Genomic DNA, 19044 nt, shown 5'->3' on the forward strand with positions numbered 1-19044 from the left:
CCTGCTCTGGCTGCTTTTGTGACCCCTGTTATGGCCATCTTGTCCTGTGAGAGCTGCCAGGAACTGGCGTTGCTGCCCAGGGGGTGGAGTTGCCGTCCCTGGAGTTGTTCAGTAACTGTGGAGATGTGCTGAGGGATACGGTCGGTGGCGTGGTGGGATGGGTTGGGCTTGGGGATCTTAGAGGTTCTATGAAAACTGCAGAGCTGCTGGCAGTCAAGCTATGAGCTCCCAGGATGCTCACGGTCTCACCTTGTGGAGGTACAGATGTCTCATCCTCCTGCTTCTTGTCCTTGCTCCAAACTACAGTTTCACACCCCTTGTAAAGCTACTTGTGTGCTTCCTGGGTCCTCCTTATCGTACACTGCCCTTTGATGGGGGGGGGGAAGAGCTGTGTGCTGGGGCAGTAAATCAGACGAGATGCAACAAGGACAGCAGTCACTGGTCTGGCCCTCCTCAGGATTTATGGAGGCATTTAAGTAAGGTTTTGAGTAACCCTGACACTGTCCATCCAACTGAAAGAATACACTCTGTCAGTTGCTATAAAGGTGTTGCTAATCACAACCATTAAATCATTAAACATGAACCTGTTTGAGTCTATGATGAAATTGTTTTTTTAGCTCTCCTGAAATAGATAAGTCAAAATTTCTAGTGTGGATAGAGTTTTTAGTTTCTCATTGGTTATAGCCCTAAGACAGATCACACAAAGCAACTACGTGCATGGATGTGTTGCTAGGCTGTGATTTTCCATGAGCTTCTTTTCCTGTCACCGTGGTGATGCCCACGACCTGTTCGCTGCCCGCAATATTGCTCCTTTCATCTGAGCAAAATCACATAATGAAGTGTTGGGGTTAGGAATGTGAGAACCTTTGCTGATGTTTGTTAAATGTGCCAGACGCTCAGCCTTGGCTTCTCATTGAGGGACGCAGGCTGACCTGTGTTCCAGTCCTCCTTCAGTTGCTCTGGGCTGCAGGGTCCACTGAGTAGATCTGGTTTAATGGAGGGACCGGGTCCGTGAATGCTGTTTGTTGATCACTGCCTCCTGAAAAACTGAACAGTGAAATGGAAGAAAAGAGCCGTGATAGTCACTAAAGGGAGCAATACGTTCTGGGGACCAGACACCAGCTGACAGTGTAATATTGGGGTGCTTTAACCAGGAGGGCTGGTTCAGGCTGAACTCAGTGCTTCCTTGTGCTTGGCTCTGGCAGCGGGCATCCCAAGCCTGCTAACAGCCTCCAGCAGCATCCAAGGGCTGTGTGCATGCATACTGAGTGTGAGCAAGCGCTGTTTCCCATTCACCCCTTCCAGCATCCCAGACTTAGAAAAACACCCAGCACGGGCATTTCTGTATCCTTTTCTGTGCTCTGTAATCCTGAAATCCTTTCAGGATTTCTCTTCCTTGGATCGCCATGCCAAGTGTGTCTTTGTTGTGTGGGAAAGGTCCCATGAGCAGCACTGTGGGCTGGTAACAGGATGTCCTGGTGTTAAATTCACAGCTTCAAGCTCTCCTCTCCTGGATAGTGCTATTTACTGATTTTAAAATGAAGGTGTAAAGACCCATTTATGTAAATAAGCTGTATTTGAGCCCTTGAGATCAATTTCAACACATCCAAACTGGATATGAAATAATGATTAGGCAGATTCAAGCTTGTTGAGCTCGGCTTGTTAAACACAAAGGAAAGTGACGTACAGGTGGTGGAGCTGCTGTGACCCATGTGGGTTGGGGAAGACAGAAGCACCTTTGCATTGCTGAGTACAGGTATGGAAACACAGAGAATAGGAGCAGCTTACACTGCCCTGGGATGAGGCTCAGGGTGCGGTGTGTGACGGCCTGGCTGCGGCCCCAGTGTTTGCAGAGCTGTTAGCAGAGCCATCGTGCTGCTCATTAGCAGGAGCTTGCAGGCAATGTCTGCCTTGGACGGGTGGTCTTCATTTCTAAACCTGTTATAAGCACAAAACTTAATGAGTATAGTATGCTCATCCGAGCCTAATTTGACATAGATTAGATTTAATTTTTTTTTTTAACTCATCTACTGTGCGACTTACTGGTGCTCCATTTACAGCTGGGTGTATAGTAGAAATTGATTTGATACGTGTTTTCTGACCCGTAGCCAGGAGAACCTGATCAAGTGTGGGACAGAGAAGGACCGTCCAGGTATTGCTGCACTCTCAGTGTCTGTGGTGCTCCCATGATTCCCATGGCCTCAGAGCTGCCCTGGGGCCATGGCTGCTTCTCAGTCATGGTGCAGGAAAGATTGCAGCACTCGGCAGCACGGGCACAGGAACTGCTGCAGCACAGCAACCCAAGAAAGCTGCCTCTTCTGTTGTTCTCTCTTTTGCAAATGCCTCAGCAGAAGCATATACTTAGGGTCTAACATCCTACTCTGCAAAATGGCAGGCCTGGTTTGAGGCTGCCAGGAAGCAATTGCGTTGGTTGAGGCACCAGAGGTCCTCGCGTTTTTGCCGTTGCCCCATTCCCACGTGCTCCCGCCCATGGCCGCGGTCTGGAGGCTGCACGTTGTCCCCATGCCAGAAGCTGCATGCAGCTGGTGGCCTTGCAGTGCTGGTGCAGCCTACAAGAACAGTGTTTCTGTTGCCCTGGCTCCGTCTGCCCTGCACCATGCTCCTGACCACGCTGACCACAGGTGCCTGTACAGCAGCCATCAGCCTGCCTCGGCTTTGTTTGGTGAAGCCACTCCTCGTCCTGTGTCACGGTGCCGGGAGCCCGGCCCACAGCGCTCCTCCCTGCCCACCATGGGTGGGAGTGTCAGCCATCTGGCACCTCTGGGTGCATCCTCCTGGGTGTGGAGCGAAATCTGATGGGAAGTGGTGAGGCTGGGAGTGCTGAAAATGCCACCGGCAACAGGCAGCATCTGGGATGGTTGCAGAGGTCTTCTGGAATGGATGGAGTGCCTTTTAGAGGACTGACGTAGGTGTCTGTGGCCAGTGTGGGGCTGGCACTTCTGCCCCCTCTCACCAGCTCAGCCACACATCTTGCTGCAGGGCTCCTCTGCTGGGGCTGCAGCAGGGAGCATGGTCAGCATGCTGTGCACTGTGCCGCACGTGCTGCTCAGCTGCCTCATCCCCCCTGCCAACCTGCTGGTGATCGTGGCTGTCTGCCAGCTGCTGAGGAAGCATCCAGGCTCTGGCTACATCTATGTGCTCAACCTGGCCACCGCCGACCTGCTGGTGGGTGTAATGTGCATCACTGAGGCCCTGGATGATGTTCTGGATGGGGACTTTGACCGCAGCAAGTCCTTCTGCCTCCTGCGCATCTCCCTGAGCATGACGCCGTGCATCGGCTCCATCCTGACGCTGCTGCTCATCTCCCTGGACAGGTACCTGGCAGTGAGGCTGCCACTCTCCTACCACATGCTTCCGAAGAAAGCACCTGTGGCCCTCTCCCTCATGTTCCTCTGGATGCTCGCCTTCCTCCTTGGGCACTCGCCTCTCATTTTTCCCTCCCTTCAGCAAAGCAACTACACGGGCTACTGTAGGCTGCTCTCTGTGACCAGGAGTGAGTACCTCTACACCCTCTGCTTCAGTGTCTTTGCTCCATCCCTGCTAGTGCTGCTGTGCCTACACGTCTCAGTGTGCAGCATTGCCTATGCACAGCACACACGGTCGCCTCACTCCTGCGCCCAGCCCAGGCCCCTCCGCGCCCGCCTGCGCCACTTCAAGGCGCTGCGCACTGTGCTCTTTGTCCTCGTCGGCTTCGGGCTCTCTTGGGGCCCATACCTGGTTGGGGCCACCGTGCAAGCTGCCTGCCGCTCCTGTGACCTGCCTGACACACTCAAGGACGTGCTGTTCATCCTGGGTGAGACCAACTCCCTCCTCAACCCTCTCATCTATGCCCTGCACAGCAGAGACATCCGCAGCCACCTCGCTAAACTGCTCGGCTGCAGGCGGAGAGGCCGAGTGCAGCCCGTGGCCTCCAGCATCCACACCATGAGTGGTGGGAGCTGGCCCAGGTCATCTTGGCTGTGAGGGGTCTGCATCCCATCACCCCCATAGCTGCAGGGCCTGCAGTGGGACAGTGGTGCTCGATGTGGCTGCAAGCAGATCCCCCCAGAGCAGCCATTCATGTTATGCCAGGGGCTGCTCACCGCCCGCTGCCCCTGCACCTGAGCAAATGCTGCTGGGGTTGTTGGTTGCTTTGGTTCAACTGAGGCCTCTTATCCCCTAAGAATGGGAGAACTGCTGTGTGCTGTGCAGTGCTGTGCCTGCAGCTGGCCAGACAGCAGTGCTCCCAACAGGGAAATGTGGACAGTGCCTGCACTGTGCCCTTTGTGAGTGCTGCTGAGTGCAGCAGTGCCATGCTGTGGCCTCAAAACACCCCTTCCCCCTACCCTTGTCACAGGCTGTGCCTCAGCTGTTTGCTTTTATCTTTGTGCCAAATTTATGGACTGAAATGAGTGCTCAGCCCAAGCCGGCTGCTGCTGGGAGACAGAACGGAGCATGCTGACAAGCAGTGCTCTCACATCAGACACACAGTCATTATGCCCTGCACAAAACCTCCCAGCTAAGGCGCTCCTCACCACAAGCTGACACAACGTGACCCATTGCTGGCTGCACCCCACCCTGAGCTGTTCCATCAGCAGGATGGCCCCTGGACTGCAGTGCCCTTGGCCAACAGCAGGCAGGGCTGTGGGGCACCGGGATCAGTGCCTGCCAACACTGTGGCATCAGAATTCTCTGTCTTGGCCGGCTCAACTCACTTTGCTTCACACCACACATGCTGCTCAGACTGGAGCATTTACTATTGCCCTGACTGAGCTGCACAGCTCTTCGCTTATGTCAGAAGTTGTGCAAAGGTACAAGATCTTTAAAGTCTGTGTGACAAGGTACACTGGTGGCTTCATTTTGTCCCATTGCTCATTGGAAGGGAAGTTCAGGCAGCTGCGCAGCTTATCGATGAGCCGCAGGATCCTCACCCGCAAGGCTAGCAGCAGGAGCTCATCCTCATTCAGCTTGGGGAGGGCATGCAGCTCGCCAGCCTGGCTGACCTGGGAGAGAAGAGGGCATCAGAGCTGCTTTGGAAGCAGGACCAAGGCTGGGGCAACGCAGGGGCACCCCCACGGGTAAGGAATATTCCCTGGCTGCCCTGCTTGCAGCTGGCTGTGCATGTAAGAAATACCTGCACTTTTGTTCCCACGTTGAATTTTGCTTGTTGTCCCATGGCAAGGAAGGAAACTGTGATCTTATCCTGGCCCATGATCCTGACCCCCACGTGCAGGTTCAGGGAGAGGAAGATGGGGCTCAGTGGGGCACAAGGTCCTGATGATGCTGTGCTGCTTGGCCACGTCCACCTCCTCACCCTGTTGCCTGCCCGGTCCAGGCACTGCCCTCCTTTAGCATTCATCGTTATCCTAAGAGAAAGACCAACACTCCACAGCGAGGGGTGCACCCTGTGACTGCTGTCCTCAGCAGCCCAGGGGACAGGACCTCGCTCAGGGCTCAGCACATACAGGACCTCACATAGTGTTCACCAAGCTGTGGCACACATTTGGGCCTGACACCCCAGCACACAGCAGGGCACAGCCCTTGGAGTGTGAGAAGAGGAAACAGGGAAAGAGGAAATATTAATCTTCGTTGTGTCCTGAGCACCTCCCAGCCAAGGTGTCCTGCCTTCACAGAATTTCCAGCAACAAGGCCATGCTGCATCAGCTCAGCACTGCTGTGTGTCTGCTTTTTCCCAGTGGCATTGGTGAGTCTATAAAACACGTGTCCTCTCCCTGTAGATCACATCTCCCCTATCGTGTGTTTGCCTTTTAATTTTGGAGTGCTGATAAAAACAGCCTTTATGATCTTTGAAAACATGCAGTGGGAACAAAGCTGCTGTCTGACACCAACGTACCACACAGTGCCGTGCGGGTGGTAGCAGGTGCTCCTGCCGTTGGATGCAAATACTGCCTGTATCTCAGTGTTACTTTCCTTGTCTTCCTGCACTATGCAAACAAACCGCTTTTTCTCTCGTACAACGATGACTGCCAGGTTTCCAGATGGATAGCTACCATCAGATAAGGTGTGCATAACTCCTCTGTGTGCCTGGTTCATTGGTTATTGCATACCACGTATCTCAGTGCACAGACTGACGCACTGCCTGGGTTACGGTGCTGCAGGCAGAACGGTGGTGTGCTGCAGTCCTACTGGGGAAGGACCAAAGTCCTTCCCTACATGAATGTTCTCTGTGCACAGACAAAAAATGCACTTTGTTGGTTTTTTAAGCAACAATCCAAGCAGAATTTCTTATAAACCTTAAAAACACATTTATAGAATCTTAGGATTGAAAGCAGAAGCCTGGCAAAGGGAAGAATTGAGCTTAACATGAACAAGGATAGAGAAAACAGGGGCAGGTCCCATTCTCACAAAGGAAAAAAAAAAAAAAAAGGAACAACCAGAGGGAAAAAATGGCTTTGGCCCCTAACTAACATGAACATATCCAAACAGTGGTTCTTTTGCACCTCACACCTTGCATCTCCAACATGGCTCACTGCTGGGAGTGCATGCATTTGAGGCACTTTGTCATTCTCCACCACCACAAATGGCAGCAGCCCTGGGATGTAGGCAGCTGGAGGGCAGAGCAGAGCTGTCCCCAGCCAGGCTGGTGTGTTCCTTCACTGAGCACTGAGCACACAGATGCCCTTCCTGCCTCGAAGTTGCAGGCTGATCTGAAGGAATGTGATTCTCTGTAAGCTTTTTCCCTGATGCTTTTTTTGGATTGTAAAGTGGTAAACCAAGCAACCCCATTATGCAGCATTATAGAACATACTGAAAGCTGTTGTTGTTACAGCCTGGTCTGTTGTGGGCAAATGAGCCCCATAAAGGATACAATAACTGTGCTGTTCCATCTGGGAGCATGGTAAGAAACTTCCCTCCGTGATTGTAGTATTTCTCCAACAATTCATTCTTCGCTACCTAAGATTGGAAAAGAAATGATGAAATGGGTAGCTGCAGCCCTGCACCCAGCCTCCCCTTTAACAGCAGCAGTAGAGGGCCCTGCAGCATGACATGAGCCAGGTGCAGCCGTCTCCTCTGGCAGCAGCCACTTGCCCTTGCACCCATAACAGTGAAGTCGCAGCAGGTGATGCTGTAGGAGATGGGCTCCTCCTCGAGCTCTGCTGCTCTCTCTTCAGGCATCAGCGTCCAGCCCGTCAGAGATGGTGGCTCCTGAGAAAGCAGGTAGGAAATGGTGCCAAGGTGTGCTGGACCTGGGGAGCAAAAGGAGGCTTTGTGTGTTTGAGTAGGGCTGGCAGCTCTGCAGCCTTATTGCCTTGGCATCCTTTGTGAACAAATACCTATGGTTGAAATCCAGTTTGTCTGTTCTTAATCCAAATTATTTTGGTTTTATTCACTAGATCTGAAAAACTGCTCAGTCACTCACAGCCTGAGATGGGAATTTGCAGAATGTTCATTTTGTTAGTTAAAACATAGATCACCGCTATTCTGGCAGCTTCTACCTCTCAAGCCTTGGCTTTAGCAACTTATTACTCTGTAAGTTCAATTTCTATGCGTCTCAGCTGAAATGTTTAAGTGTCAGTAATGAAAGTCACTGGAACTGCTTTTTTTTTTTTCACGTGAGATTATTTAATATAGTAGCATCTAATTTAATGGGATTGGACACTGGACAATGAACTGAGACATTGCTGCATACTTCCTCCTATTCAATTAGAGAGTGTTAGAGGCAAGCAATTGCATAAAATTCACTGTTGTAACAAGCAGACAAAAACTTAAAAGAAACGCAAACTCACATTCAGCTGCAGTTCTCGGCTCAGCTGCCAGGAAGGCTAACTGTCTGGCCAGTTGTCTTTCCTGCTGCCTGGAAAGAGAAGTGTTCATGAGAGGTATTTCATATCCCTCTTCAGAAGTGGGTGGGTACTGGGTAGACTTGCAATGGAAATCCAAGTTTCTGAACCTGTTTTCATCTCTACTCCTATAATTGCAAATAACTATTAGAAGCAATGGCATATCACCAGTACAATACTATCTCAGGAGAAACAAATTGCTCCCACACAGAGATTTCAGTGAAAACACCCTGTGATTGCAATGGAATCACACTGATAGCAGAGCTAAACAATGTGATGGACTGTACATGGAGATTTTATGTGAAAGCAGTGCTGCCCACTAGCTGAATGAGAGGTACCAGCCAGGGATATTTTCGCTGCTCTTCTGCCTTATAAACATGACAATGTCCAACAGTGGCTTTGGTTGATGCTCTGCATGTAATACGAGGTACTCACGCCATAGGACTGCCTACAGGGAAGCTAACAGTTTATTTCCAGGTGTGCTGTGTCGTTGTGCCTTAGGGTAGAATGCCTGTATGAACTTTGTGCCTCCTGCTAGAGAGCTCAGCCCGAGTCTTGGCTGAGTGTGTTTGACTTCTGTGGATTTGAATTCAAATGTGCCACGGTTTGAGCAGCAAAATAGAGAAATACAAATTCATGTATTGCTTTGGCACCTGGGGCAAAAACAAGACCTAAATATTGTCCCTGCCACAGCTGCAATTACATTTTGGGCCCTACCTGCGTCTAGGTTGGTAAGAGAAAAGCTGAGGGGGACCAGTTGGAATATGAGCACGTATTGCCTAGCTTTTAAAAAGTTTCATTACCTCTTGCCGTAGTCTCATTTTCTTAGCACTTCTTTTCCCTCCAGAGTAGCCTGTTCCCTATCCAAACTATCCCCAGCTAAGCCTGCAGCCAGCATGGTACCTCTGGTACGCTCTCTCCTTTGCCAGGTGTCTTTCAGCTTCACTGCCATGGGGCTTGTGAGAGTCTATAGAAATAGGGCCGTTCCAAGCACTTTCATGTTTCTTCCTCTCATTTACAATGAACTCGTAGAGGTCTTGATTGCGTTTGCAGCAGAACTTCTGGAAGGCAGAGAGCAGTGTCACTGCAGCAGGGCTCCCCAGGGCCGGCCCCTCATCTTCCTCCTGCTCACTGCTCCATAACCTGTGGTGGAGGGCAAATGTCTTCGAAGGAAGGGAACGGCCTCAGCAGGCTTCCGCAGTACTCACACTTGGGAGCACAGTCCTCCTCTGCCTAAAGTGGAGGCAGGATGACAGAAAGAATGTATCAGCACACAGATCCTTGTTTTATCTTGGGGAGGTAGCGCTGCTCAAAACACAGTGTTGTGAAATGTGTAATAGTGCTTAGCCGTGTGTCTGTGATATCTTGGCACGATATTGGTTCCCAGGAATTAACCAAAGAGCACCCAGCAGGGACCCACCTCGGCCCGCAGGTGGCCCCGCAGCACCTCAGGTCTGTAGGCCAGCACAGCTGGCGGGCCGACGGCAGGCAGCGTGCGCAGCGGCTGTGCCAGCAGCTCCACAAAATCCTCTAGGAACTGGGAGAGGGAAAGAGTGTGGAATCACAGCTTTGTTCAAGGAAAAACCATAAATGCATTGCTGCAGGGACTGAATAGTCTTTACCTCCGTGGCACACATGATGTCCAGTCTGCTGGGCTCTCCTGGTGGAGCTGCAGGCAAGAGCACTGCTGAGAGCAGCTGCGCAGCACGGCCGTGTTCCTTGAGGCCTTCCGTGGCCTTCTGGGGGGACCGTGCTGGGCCCCAGCAGCTCAGGGGCGGCCTGCTGCTTGGGGCCAGGGACGCAGTGCCTGTCTGGCATCACTACACCTGGGGGAACGTTCCCTGGCCCTGTGGTGCTGAGGGGAAGGAGCGGGCAGGACACCGTTTTCTGCATCTCTAGGTGCAGCCCGTGCTGCGTGTGTGCAAGGAGGGGCTTCAGCCTGTGAGGCAGCAGGGAATGTCTTGTGGTCAGGCATCTGCCACTGCCCTTCTAAATCCTTTTCAGAAAAGAGGAAAAAATTAGGATGTGTATTTGGATGGGATGGGGTGATGTTCCTGCCTGCCTGAGCTGTCGGGGCTGCGGGGAACGCACTGGGCAGGGAGCGGAATGCAGCGCTGTGGAGCTGTGTGGGCAGTCAGAGGGCTGATGGGCTCGGCTGCTGGTTTGTGAGCCTGGTGAAACTGCACTTTAAGGAGATGCAGTTACCATTCTCTGCAGTCACGCTGTGCCACGGAGCGTGACCACCCACAGAGCCCCCGAGGAGCCGCCTGTCTCCTCAGAGGCCTGCCTGCCTGAAGGGAACGCCCAGAGGATCAGGGACCAGACAGAACCTGGCACTGCTGTGTTCTGCTGCCTTGGCCAGCGAGTGGGGCCGGCTCTGATCCCAGGCCGCGCACCTCAGCTGGGCAGGAGAAGGAGAAGGGCTGCCGTATTGCGAGCTGCCTTCCGAGGCCCGAAGCGCCTCCCCCAAGGCTCCGTCGTGCTGTGCCGCGGGCTGGCAGGGCGTTCCCCCGCCCCGCGCGCTGTCCCGCAGCCGTAGCGGGGCTGCCGGTGTGCGGGACGGAGCTGCAGGAGGAGCGTCCGGCACGGCCCGCCGGCTGTTCTTACGTGGTTCTCTGCAGGCGCGGTCCTGGAGCCGGCTCGCTTCTGGCTGCTGCGGCGGTGACCTTCCCGGTGGCTTTTGCGCGGCACTGGCGCCGACGCCGTCGGGCACTTCCATGTCCGCTGTCTGAGGCAGAAAGCCGCGTGTTAGTCCCGCGCAACGGCTTCCAAGAAACCGCCTTACAACAACATCGCGTTACGCCAAACTTTTCCCGACGTGTGCGAGCAGAAAGGCAGGCGGCGCGCACACGGAGGCGCTGCTCGGCCCCGGCTCGTTACCGAGCGGGTGGACGCGCGGGAGCTCTTGGGGAGAACGGCGCCCGGTCCCGCACCGCTCCCCGCCTCCTCCGCCCGGCGGCCGTCCGAGCAGCTGCCGCTCGGTCCCGCTCGGTCTCGGCCGTTGCGGCGCCGCGTGCGGTCTCCGTGGCGACGCGGGGCGGTGGCGCGGCGCGTGGTGCGGGGAGGCCGCGGAGACTCGCGGGGCGGCGCTGCTCTGCCGCGCGGAGCGGAGCGGAGGCACCTGCGGCTTCTGCGTTGGTGCTCAGAGCGGAGGATGCTCTGGGAAGGACTGCCAGCGGTGCGTCGCGTCAATGGAAAAACCCTTCCCGGGCACCGCTCCTGCTGCCGGTACCGCCCGGGGCCCTGCCGGGATGGCCTGCCGGTGCTGCCGTGCTGCGTGCCGGGCCTGCCGTGACGTGGGGTGTTGGTTCTGCCATGACGTGGGGATGGCTGGTGACGCAGAGCGGTCTCCCTGCTGGCACGCCCGGCCAGCACTGGTGTTGCTGGTCAACACGGGTAGATTTTTACCTGGGTGTGTTTCAGTCAGTTCCAAAGTCAGAAGGCTTTGTTTGCTGTCAGGAGTCTTGTAAACAAATTGGAGACAGCCCCAGTGATGTTTTAGCGTATAGTGAGAAGGTTCCATGACCCCACAGCTGTGCGGCTGCCCCATGCCAGCACCTGCCTGCCTCCCGTGGCCTTGGATGGTGCCGGCAGGGGAGCTGGAGCACCTGGGCTGGGTGTCAGAACCAATGCTGCCAGCACATCTGCTGAACTGATGGGGCAACACGTCACTTCCTGGCTGCACCACGTGAGGTACACCTTCTAAATTCAGTTTTATCAGCTATAGGAAAAGATGCTCCATGTTGCAGGGTTTGGTGTTTTTTTTTTTGTTTTTTTTTGGTTTTTTTTTTTTTTTTTTTTTGGTTGGTTTTGTTTTTTGTAAAATACAATACGAATTTCTGTTCCATCAGAGGAACTGAACGGTAGAGGAAACCACAGTGAAATAATGTTGAATTATCTGATGTGGGTTACAAACAGCGTTGGGTAATTAATTCCATGCCATGAATCCTGCTACAATAATGACTTGCTTTAGAGTGTTGTTTTACACAAAAAGCTGTTAAGACCCAACACAAATTTTTGGTAAGCAAAATTGTTTTCCACTATAAATGCTGCTGAGATATGGGAAAATGAATTAAACTCTTGGGAATTTGTGCTTAACGCATCCTGCTAAAGGCACAGGTGTTAGCTCCCATCAGAGCCAGGGCCTGACTTTGATCCTGCTTAAGCAGGAATAAATGAGTTCACCCGGCCGATGCTGGAGTTCTGCCAGCACAGTGCAAATGAGATCCAACATAGCATCTCATAGGAACTGGATACAAAAAGATTAGAGTAATTCCTTGGGAGGTTTTTTCCACAACCATTTCCAAACTCTCAAGGACAGAGCAAGCCTCCCATCCCTGATGCTTTTCTTGTGTTTCTCCTGTGCTTTTCTGTGGACAGCTGCCCAGCACTGCCTGGCATTCACATGGGGCTTTGTGCTGTGACTCCAGAGATCTCTTCCCTGAACACATCTGGCTGGGAGCAGCGTTCCTCCCTGGGTATTATTCACACCAAACTCCATCTGCCCTTTTACACGTAGTTTTCCACTACTGTGAGGCTTACTGCCTCCAGGTTACTGGGCTGTGTGTCACCTCACTGCTCGGCCAAGACATGCAGAGCTCGTGGGTTTTGTGAGTGACTCTGAGAGAAGGCTCCTGCTAGCAGAGGTGACGTGCAGGCAGCACCAACCCCCCCAATGGCACACTGGTTTCAGTGTGGGTTTCCCAGCAGCAGCCCCATGTGCTCCACAGCAGCAGGGCTGGCAGCGGGGCCTGGTGCAGCAGGACAGCATGGTGTTGTTTTAGCAAAATATTTATTACAAAATAAAAGTAAATATGGCAACAAAAGTTAAATAGCAAATGACATGACACTGGCCATAAAGCTCTTGCTGTATTATTCTAATCTTTTACAATGACCAAGCATGTCTCCAAGGGAAGCTGCACGTGGACAGCCTGAATATATTTCTGCATTATTGGCTCTAGCTATCTGGGAATATTACGCTGTGTGCCCTCTGCCATCGCCAGGACCTGGCTGAGAGCGGCCGTGCCACGCGCAGGACTCCCTTACATCCCGACACAGACCAGAGCCAGCAATTCCCATGCTCTGAGACCTGCTGGGCTTCACCCCAGTCCTCCAGTCTTCCCTTCCCCCTCTTCTTTTATAAAGGCAGCAAATGATCCAGTGCCCATCCTTTTAAATAAGGCAGCAGGAAGTGGAATAGCAACGCTGAAGTACCTCTCTTCTCTTGTGATAAGCTGCTTGGATTTTCTTCTTTTCCCACCTTATAAAGAGTCCTGAAGTTCACTGGTGAGAGCAAGTCTGTTTTCCTGCTTGAAAGGGTTTCTAGGTGCACTCTAAACAGGAATGCAGTCCTTCACACCCCTCAAGCCACGTGTCCAATGGAAGCACTCTTTTTTTTAAAATTAATTATATTTAAAAAGGTGTCTATGTGTGGGGAAAATCTTCCTAAGGCACCCAAGAATTTAAAAAACCTCTCCTTGCTTATATTACTTACAGGACATACTTGTTCCTCTTCTCTCCAAACTTACAAACGTTGGCTAGTTAGGAACCTTAACTTACACAAAGACATAGCAGAACAGCATCTAAAAAACCCAGAACAGAAAGAAAATTCTCAGTAACATAAAGCACTGTGCCCAGACAGCCGACGTTTCACTACTACACAAATCTATCACGGACAACACGTGGAAATGGTCACATTAATTCCGAGGTTCCCATTGTCAGCAAAAAGGTGTGCTATAGCGGTATCAAAAACGAGGCAGTCACTGTTGACTATGGCAGCGTTCACCCCGTCGTGGATGGAGCGCGGGGTGGCCTCCCAGGTCAGTCTGCGCCGGTTGCCGTTCAGCTCCAGTCTGTACGCAAAGTTCTCTGCTTGCTTACGGGTGCCGATGAGCAGCACGATAGCAAAAAACTGCTGGTGACCTTCGTACTTCTCTTGTTTCTCCAGCACCAGCATGAAGTGGTGACCAAAGCACGACTGCATCATCACCCAGTCAACAGCACCCGGCAGGTTAATGTCCGTGGCGAGAAAAACGATGTCTTCTCCCTGAAGGGTGGTGATGCTTTTGTGGGCGTGCATGAGGTGGGACATGACGGCCTCCAGGGATCCCTGCCACTTGCAGGAGGCACCAGGGCACGGGCAGGAGTAGGGCCGATACTCACAGATGTCTTCGTGTTCTGGCTTTTCTGTGTGGTGGAGCGTCAGCGAGCAGCCCGTCGTGGCATACTGGGAAAAGAGCAAACACAATCCGTCAGGAAGCACCCAGCTCAGTGCTCGCTGCTCCCACCTGCGACCGACCAGAACTCTCATTTTGCTGCAAATCTCATGTGAGACACCTCTATTTAGTGCTGGATTCAGAACTGTGCTTCGTTTTGTTTCCTCTTAAAAACAGGTTCTTCCTGTACTTTGCACCTGTTGGTTTTTGCTTGCTTTTTAAATGCGAGCACTTAGATGAAATGGACCACGAGGATGGGTTGTAGATCATCTGCAGTTGTAGTTAGACCTGATCAGCCCACATCAGCTGAAGTGGTCCTGGTATGGGTTTTTCTTTTCTTTAAAAAGAACACGGGATGCCAGTTTCAGCAAACAGCTACTCCAGCAGCACGCTTTTAATAAATGTGCGTAATTGTCATCACAGAGCAGACGTGCTTCCATTAAACTCAAACCCACGACCCCAAGTTTTAGCACTGCGGTTGAGAAGAGCAGAAAGAGAGCTGGTGATTCTTCACTGAGCACAGAGCTAATCACAAGTGAGCACCACGTGACTGCTCTTAATGTCATCGGGCACCTCCGCAGGTTAATCTGCTTTAAACAAACAGGGATGCTTTTCCTTTTCTACACTGAGTTTCTGTCTGCGCTGAACACATTGCTTCCTCACTACCTTCAAGGAGAAACACTTTTTTGCTCTTGCCAAGAGCACAGCTCCCCCCGTCTGCAGACAGCTGTAGAGATTTCTGCAACCCTGCTAATGCAGTCTCACCGTCACAGCCTACAGGAGGCAGGACACCCCTTTGGGTCAGGCGTTCTGCTCCAAGACTCAAGGTGAGGTCTACGTGCTTGCTGCCCTAAAGAGAATGTCTGAAGTAACAAAACAATATTTGGGGAAGAAACAAAATGCAATGGACAGACTTTTTTTTAAAAAAAGCTCAGCTAAACAAAGTCCGAATTCACCAAAGTTTAAAGGCATATTTTGGGGCTAAATGCAAGCACAGGAAGTTTCAGCTCAAAGACTGCAGGCAAATCACCCACACAGCAACACAGCGCTACAACCGCTGGGACAGAAATGAGACCTTGTGCTTCTACAGCAGCTTGCCTTATAAGCCATAACGTGTGCTCTGCTGCTTAATCCTCTGCTACAGGATTTATCCACGTGTGAGCTGGAGTGCAGAGGTGTGCTGTGGTGCAACAAGGGCTCCTCCTGCTGCAGGCAGAAACCCACCATGCACAGCATGCTCCCTGCTGCTGGATTCAACGCTTCCACTCTCACTGTTGTGCTGTTTTTGCCCCACTTTCATACCCCTGCTGGCACTTCAATCACTTTGCACTGTGCTGAAGAACAGCTCTCAGTCTAACCCTGCTAGAAAAGCAGTAAGAATGTGTAAGCTACTGGATGGGCAAAACCAAACGTCTGCACAGAGTGTCAGCCCACTTCAGAAAGTGGCCAGTGGTGAACACAAGGAAGAGTGCTGAGGAAATAGCTGTGTTTTTTCCTTTGCTGTGACCTCCCTCTTTTTGTTTGTTCCTGAACACACGGCAGCTAGTTTTGTTTGGTGAGCCCCACCAACAGCAGGAGATTGTGAACAGATTCACTGAGTGCTTTGGGTTTGCAAGGGGCTCTTACAGATCTTCTGAGAACAGAGAAAACTTGCTGCCTTCATGCTGCGTGGCACATCACTGACATTTACCATACCCTCATTGGAACCAAAGAGTCTGTTGGTCTTTCCCTGTGTGCAGGTTATACGATACTGCCCATCTCATTGACAGCCCTGCCTTTTCCACTCCTAGTGTGTCCTTCCTGAGGCAGGGGAGCAGGGCTGTGCGTGGTACAGGCAGTGCTGGCTCATTACTAACACCTGAGCTGATGTGCCTGCCTCGTGCTTTTTTATTGCCTTTCTCCCACTCTTAGCGTTCCACTTTTTAAAGTACTTTTTTTTCACAGTACTATTTTGCACCACATTCACCGTCCTAAGAGGAAGCAGGCAGCCCTGAAGCCATCACCACGTAATGACTTAGCATTCCGTGTTGTTGCTATGTATGTCACTTCACTCAGGTTACCCTGCACTTCCCTTTACAGGTTATCTGAATGCCTGAAAGCGTTCTGAAAACATTGGCTAAGCTTGAAGGCGTTCAGTCAGTGAATGAAGACAGGCTGTATGTAGGATTAAAGCAACTCATCTGAAGCTGCAAGGGAAATCGGCAGCAGAGCTGGGAACGGAGCTCAGAGTCCGAATCCCTGCCCTGCTGCGGGCAGCCGGCTCTCCCCTCCCAGCAGCAGTGGTCCAAGGCCTCAGAGTGCCTCTCCCTACACCCCGCCGCCTGTCTGAAGGGGGCAGCGCTCGGCCTGATGCTACTGGAGACTTTTGGATGGATACACTGCCTCACTATGCCTGCTGGTTTGGAAAAGCAAAATGTTACCACTGGCTGTGGGGTGCCGAAAGACTCACATTTTTCCCTCAGAGCAAAACATAAAGAGTACGATGAAATGAATTCTCACTGGATTTCCTTTTCTTCAGAAGGATCAGCACCACATGAAGATTCACAAACAAGGCAGTACGTCCAGGCAGAGGTGACTACGTTAAAGGATCTCAGAAGAAGGACCCTCCTTAGGGGAGGTATCCCTAACCCTGTCCCAGCCCTCGGGATCCAGGGCATCGCTGCTCCCACAGAAGCTGGGAAGAGCGAGGTTTTTTTCCCCAGAGATGAAGCCCCATGTCCTCCCACCCTACATCCGCATTAAGTCAGCTTCATAACTGCAGAGCACATTTACCACTTGCACTTATTTAAACGATGAGAGAAAACAACGAGTTGTTTTTGATACGTCTTAATCAGGAGCGGGGCCGTGAGCAGGGAGAAAGGGGGTCCCCCCGTCCCAACACCCCACATGCTCACCTTGCAGGGGAAGAGCACGGCCGAGGCCACCTTCTCCATGGCCAGGTTCCTGATGCTGGGGGTCAGCGAGCCCCGGCAGGTGGGGCAGAGGCTCAGCTTCTGCCGGCATTGCTTGCAGACCAGGTGCCCGGCCTGGCACTGCAGGATGGGCGGCAGCACATAGTCGAAGCACACGGGGCACTCGAACAGCGAGGTCAGCTCGTGATGCTGCGGGGACACCGGCCCGCCCGGCCCCGAGAGGACGGCGGCGGCGGGCACCGAGGAGGAACCGGCGCCGGACGCGGCGATGGCGGCGGCGGCGGGAGCGGGCGCGGCGGCGGCCGGGGCGGGGGCGTGCGGCGGCGGCTGCTTGCCGCAGGGTTTGCTAGCGCCGGGCCCGGCGGAGGACGGGCGGCTCATGGCGCCGCGCGGCCGCCACCATCGGGCCGCGGCCCTCGGGACCCAACGCGCCCGCTCGGAACGCGCCGCTGACGCAAGAGGCGGCCGCGCGCAGCCTCCGCCCCGGCCCCGCCGCAGCGAGCATGCTCCGGGCGGCGGGCGGGGCGGCTCCGCGGGCGGGGAGCGGTGCGGGGCGGCGGGGGCTGCGGACCGGCATGGATGGGCGGTGCCGGGACGGAGCGGGCGCGCCCCGGGGGCGGTCGGCGGCGGCCCGTGCCGGGGCTCCGCGCCGCGCTCCCCGCCCGTCACCCCGCGCTGCCGGACGGCAATGCGGCGCGGCGGCACCGTCCCGGGGTTGCGGTAACCGAATGCGGTGCTCCGGGTCCGGCCGCGCCGGGAGGAGCGGGCGCCGGTGGCGCTGACGCCCCGCGGGGCCGAGGAAGCCCACGGGGGCCGTTACCCGCCTGGCCGCGGGCCCGAACCCGGCCAGCCCGCGCCGGCCCTCGTGCGGAGCGCTGAGCCGCCGTGCTGAGCGCGAGCGGTGGCGGAGCGGCGCGGTTCCCCGTACGCGTGCGTGAGAGCGGTGCGGGGAGCCGAACCGAGACGGAGCGATGAGAGATGGGTCCGTGCGGGAACGGTGCGCGGACGAGAACGCCGTGGCAGGCGCTGCGGCGCTGCTTAGGGGTGGAGGTCGGGTAGAAGAAGTGGGGCCGTTTTCATCCCCCGCATAAAAGAACGTTGACAATAAAACACTGCTTTAATTCTGTTTTGGTAACGGTGGAGAAGTGAGGACAGTCCGAGGATGGGAATGTCCCCGCGCCCCTTTCATTTGCCCGCAGGGCTGAAGAAGGCAGCGCCGGGGCTGTAGCTGCGTGCTGCCGTGCCGGCTGCTGTGCTTGCACACTGCCCTTGCGGGGCTTGGATGCGGTTCCGGGCGCGCAAAGCGCTGCGTGGTGCCGCTGAGCAGCTCAGCGGACGGGGCGGCCATGAGCAGGGCTGTGGATGGAGATTATTTCCCGTCAGTGAATCGGGCAGATGACATACAGCGTTTTCCCAAGAGTTCTGCTTGTGACTTGACTCTTCTTGTCCTTAAATGAGCAATGCTTTCCTCCGAGGTGTGGCAGCACTTCCCAGAATGGTGCTGTTATCGCTCCTCGGGCGCGCGCCGTCTGTGACTCACTGGTGGCTGCGGGCCCTGTGAGGAGTTCCATTAAGGCACTGCTCGCACTCGCGTTAAACAAGGTGCAGTGTTAGCGGAATTCCCCTTCTCTCTTCCTTGTGAAACACCAATGAGCCTTGCATGACGCAGCCCGAGGTACCAGAGAACAATCCCTTGTCTGCAGTTCTGCTTTTATTTTTCCTTTGGTACTTGGAGAAACCACTCAGCAATGCACAGTGCATTCAGACGCACTGAAGTCGTGAGCATGGAGAGGCCAAAATGAGCCGTGGTGTGGGGTGAGCTTGCACCTGGGGCGGCTCCAGCCGTGCTCCATCCTCTAGAGTTACATGGCCAACAAGGGCTGCAGAGCCATTCAGACTTCAGAAGCTTTCTGTGCGTCGTTCTTTCTTGAGAGTCTTTGCCATTGGTGTGGAAGTGCTTCTTTGGAGCTTTGAGAATGAAGGGCCCCCAAGGTTCTCTCTTCATCCCGGGGCGCCGAGGCCTTTTCTGACCCCCGCCCCAAACAAACGGAGCGAAACAGCGGAGTGGGGCAGACAGAAGTCAGCAGTTTCTGAATGTGGCAATGTGTGCTTGTC

The 19044-nt window shown here is 53.8% G+C and overlaps 3 protein-coding genes across 4 annotated transcripts; 1 reads left to right on the plus strand and 2 right to left on the minus strand.

Annotated features, from left to right (window-relative positions):
• Positions 1 to 3030: 3030 nt before the first annotated feature.
• LOC125697840 (glucose-dependent insulinotropic receptor-like) lies at positions 3031 to 3984 on the plus strand. The gene has a single exon (XM_048955491.1). It carries the CDS (start codon positions 3031 to 3033, stop codon positions 3982 to 3984), a length of 954 nt encoding a protein of 317 aa, XP_048811448.1.
• A 527-nt stretch (positions 3985 to 4511) lies between these two features.
• ERICH6 (glutamate rich 6) lies at positions 4512 to 10784 on the minus strand. 2 transcript variants are annotated; one of them, XM_048955166.1, is made up of 12 exons: positions 10683 to 10784; positions 10410 to 10530; positions 9425 to 9471; positions 9223 to 9339; positions 8946 to 9035; positions 8706 to 8863; positions 7749 to 7816; positions 7051 to 7208; positions 6830 to 6915; positions 5855 to 6007; positions 5135 to 5366; positions 4512 to 5003 (listed from the first exon to the last, which is right to left on the minus strand). In XM_048955166.1, the coding sequence occupies exons 2-12, from the start codon at positions 10519 to 10521 to the stop codon at positions 4740 to 4742; spliced, it is 1485 nt and encodes a 494-aa protein (XP_048811123.1). In that variant the 5' UTR covers positions 10522 to 10530; positions 10683 to 10784; the 3' UTR covers positions 4512 to 4739. The 2 variants fall into 2 exon arrangements, with proteins under 2 accessions (XP_048811123.1, XP_048811124.1); XM_048955167.1 differs by lacking the exon at positions 10683 to 10784 and having other exon boundaries at positions 10199 to 10514.
• Positions 10785 to 12575: 1791 nt separating this feature from the next.
• On the minus strand, positions 12576 to 17310 carry SIAH2 (siah E3 ubiquitin protein ligase 2). The gene is made up of 2 exons (XM_048955169.1): positions 16912 to 17310; positions 12576 to 14028 (listed from the first exon to the last, which is right to left on the minus strand). Exons 1-2 carry the CDS (start codon positions 17308 to 17310, stop codon positions 13471 to 13473), a joined length of 957 nt encoding a protein of 318 aa, XP_048811126.1. The 3' UTR covers positions 12576 to 13470.
• Between the last annotated feature and the right edge of the window lie 1734 nt (positions 17311 to 19044).

This window comes from Lagopus muta, chromosome 9 (genome assembly GCF_023343835.1).
Source record: "Lagopus muta isolate bLagMut1 chromosome 9, bLagMut1 primary, whole genome shotgun sequence".
NCBI lineage: Eukaryota > Metazoa > Chordata > Aves > Galliformes > Phasianidae > Lagopus > Lagopus muta.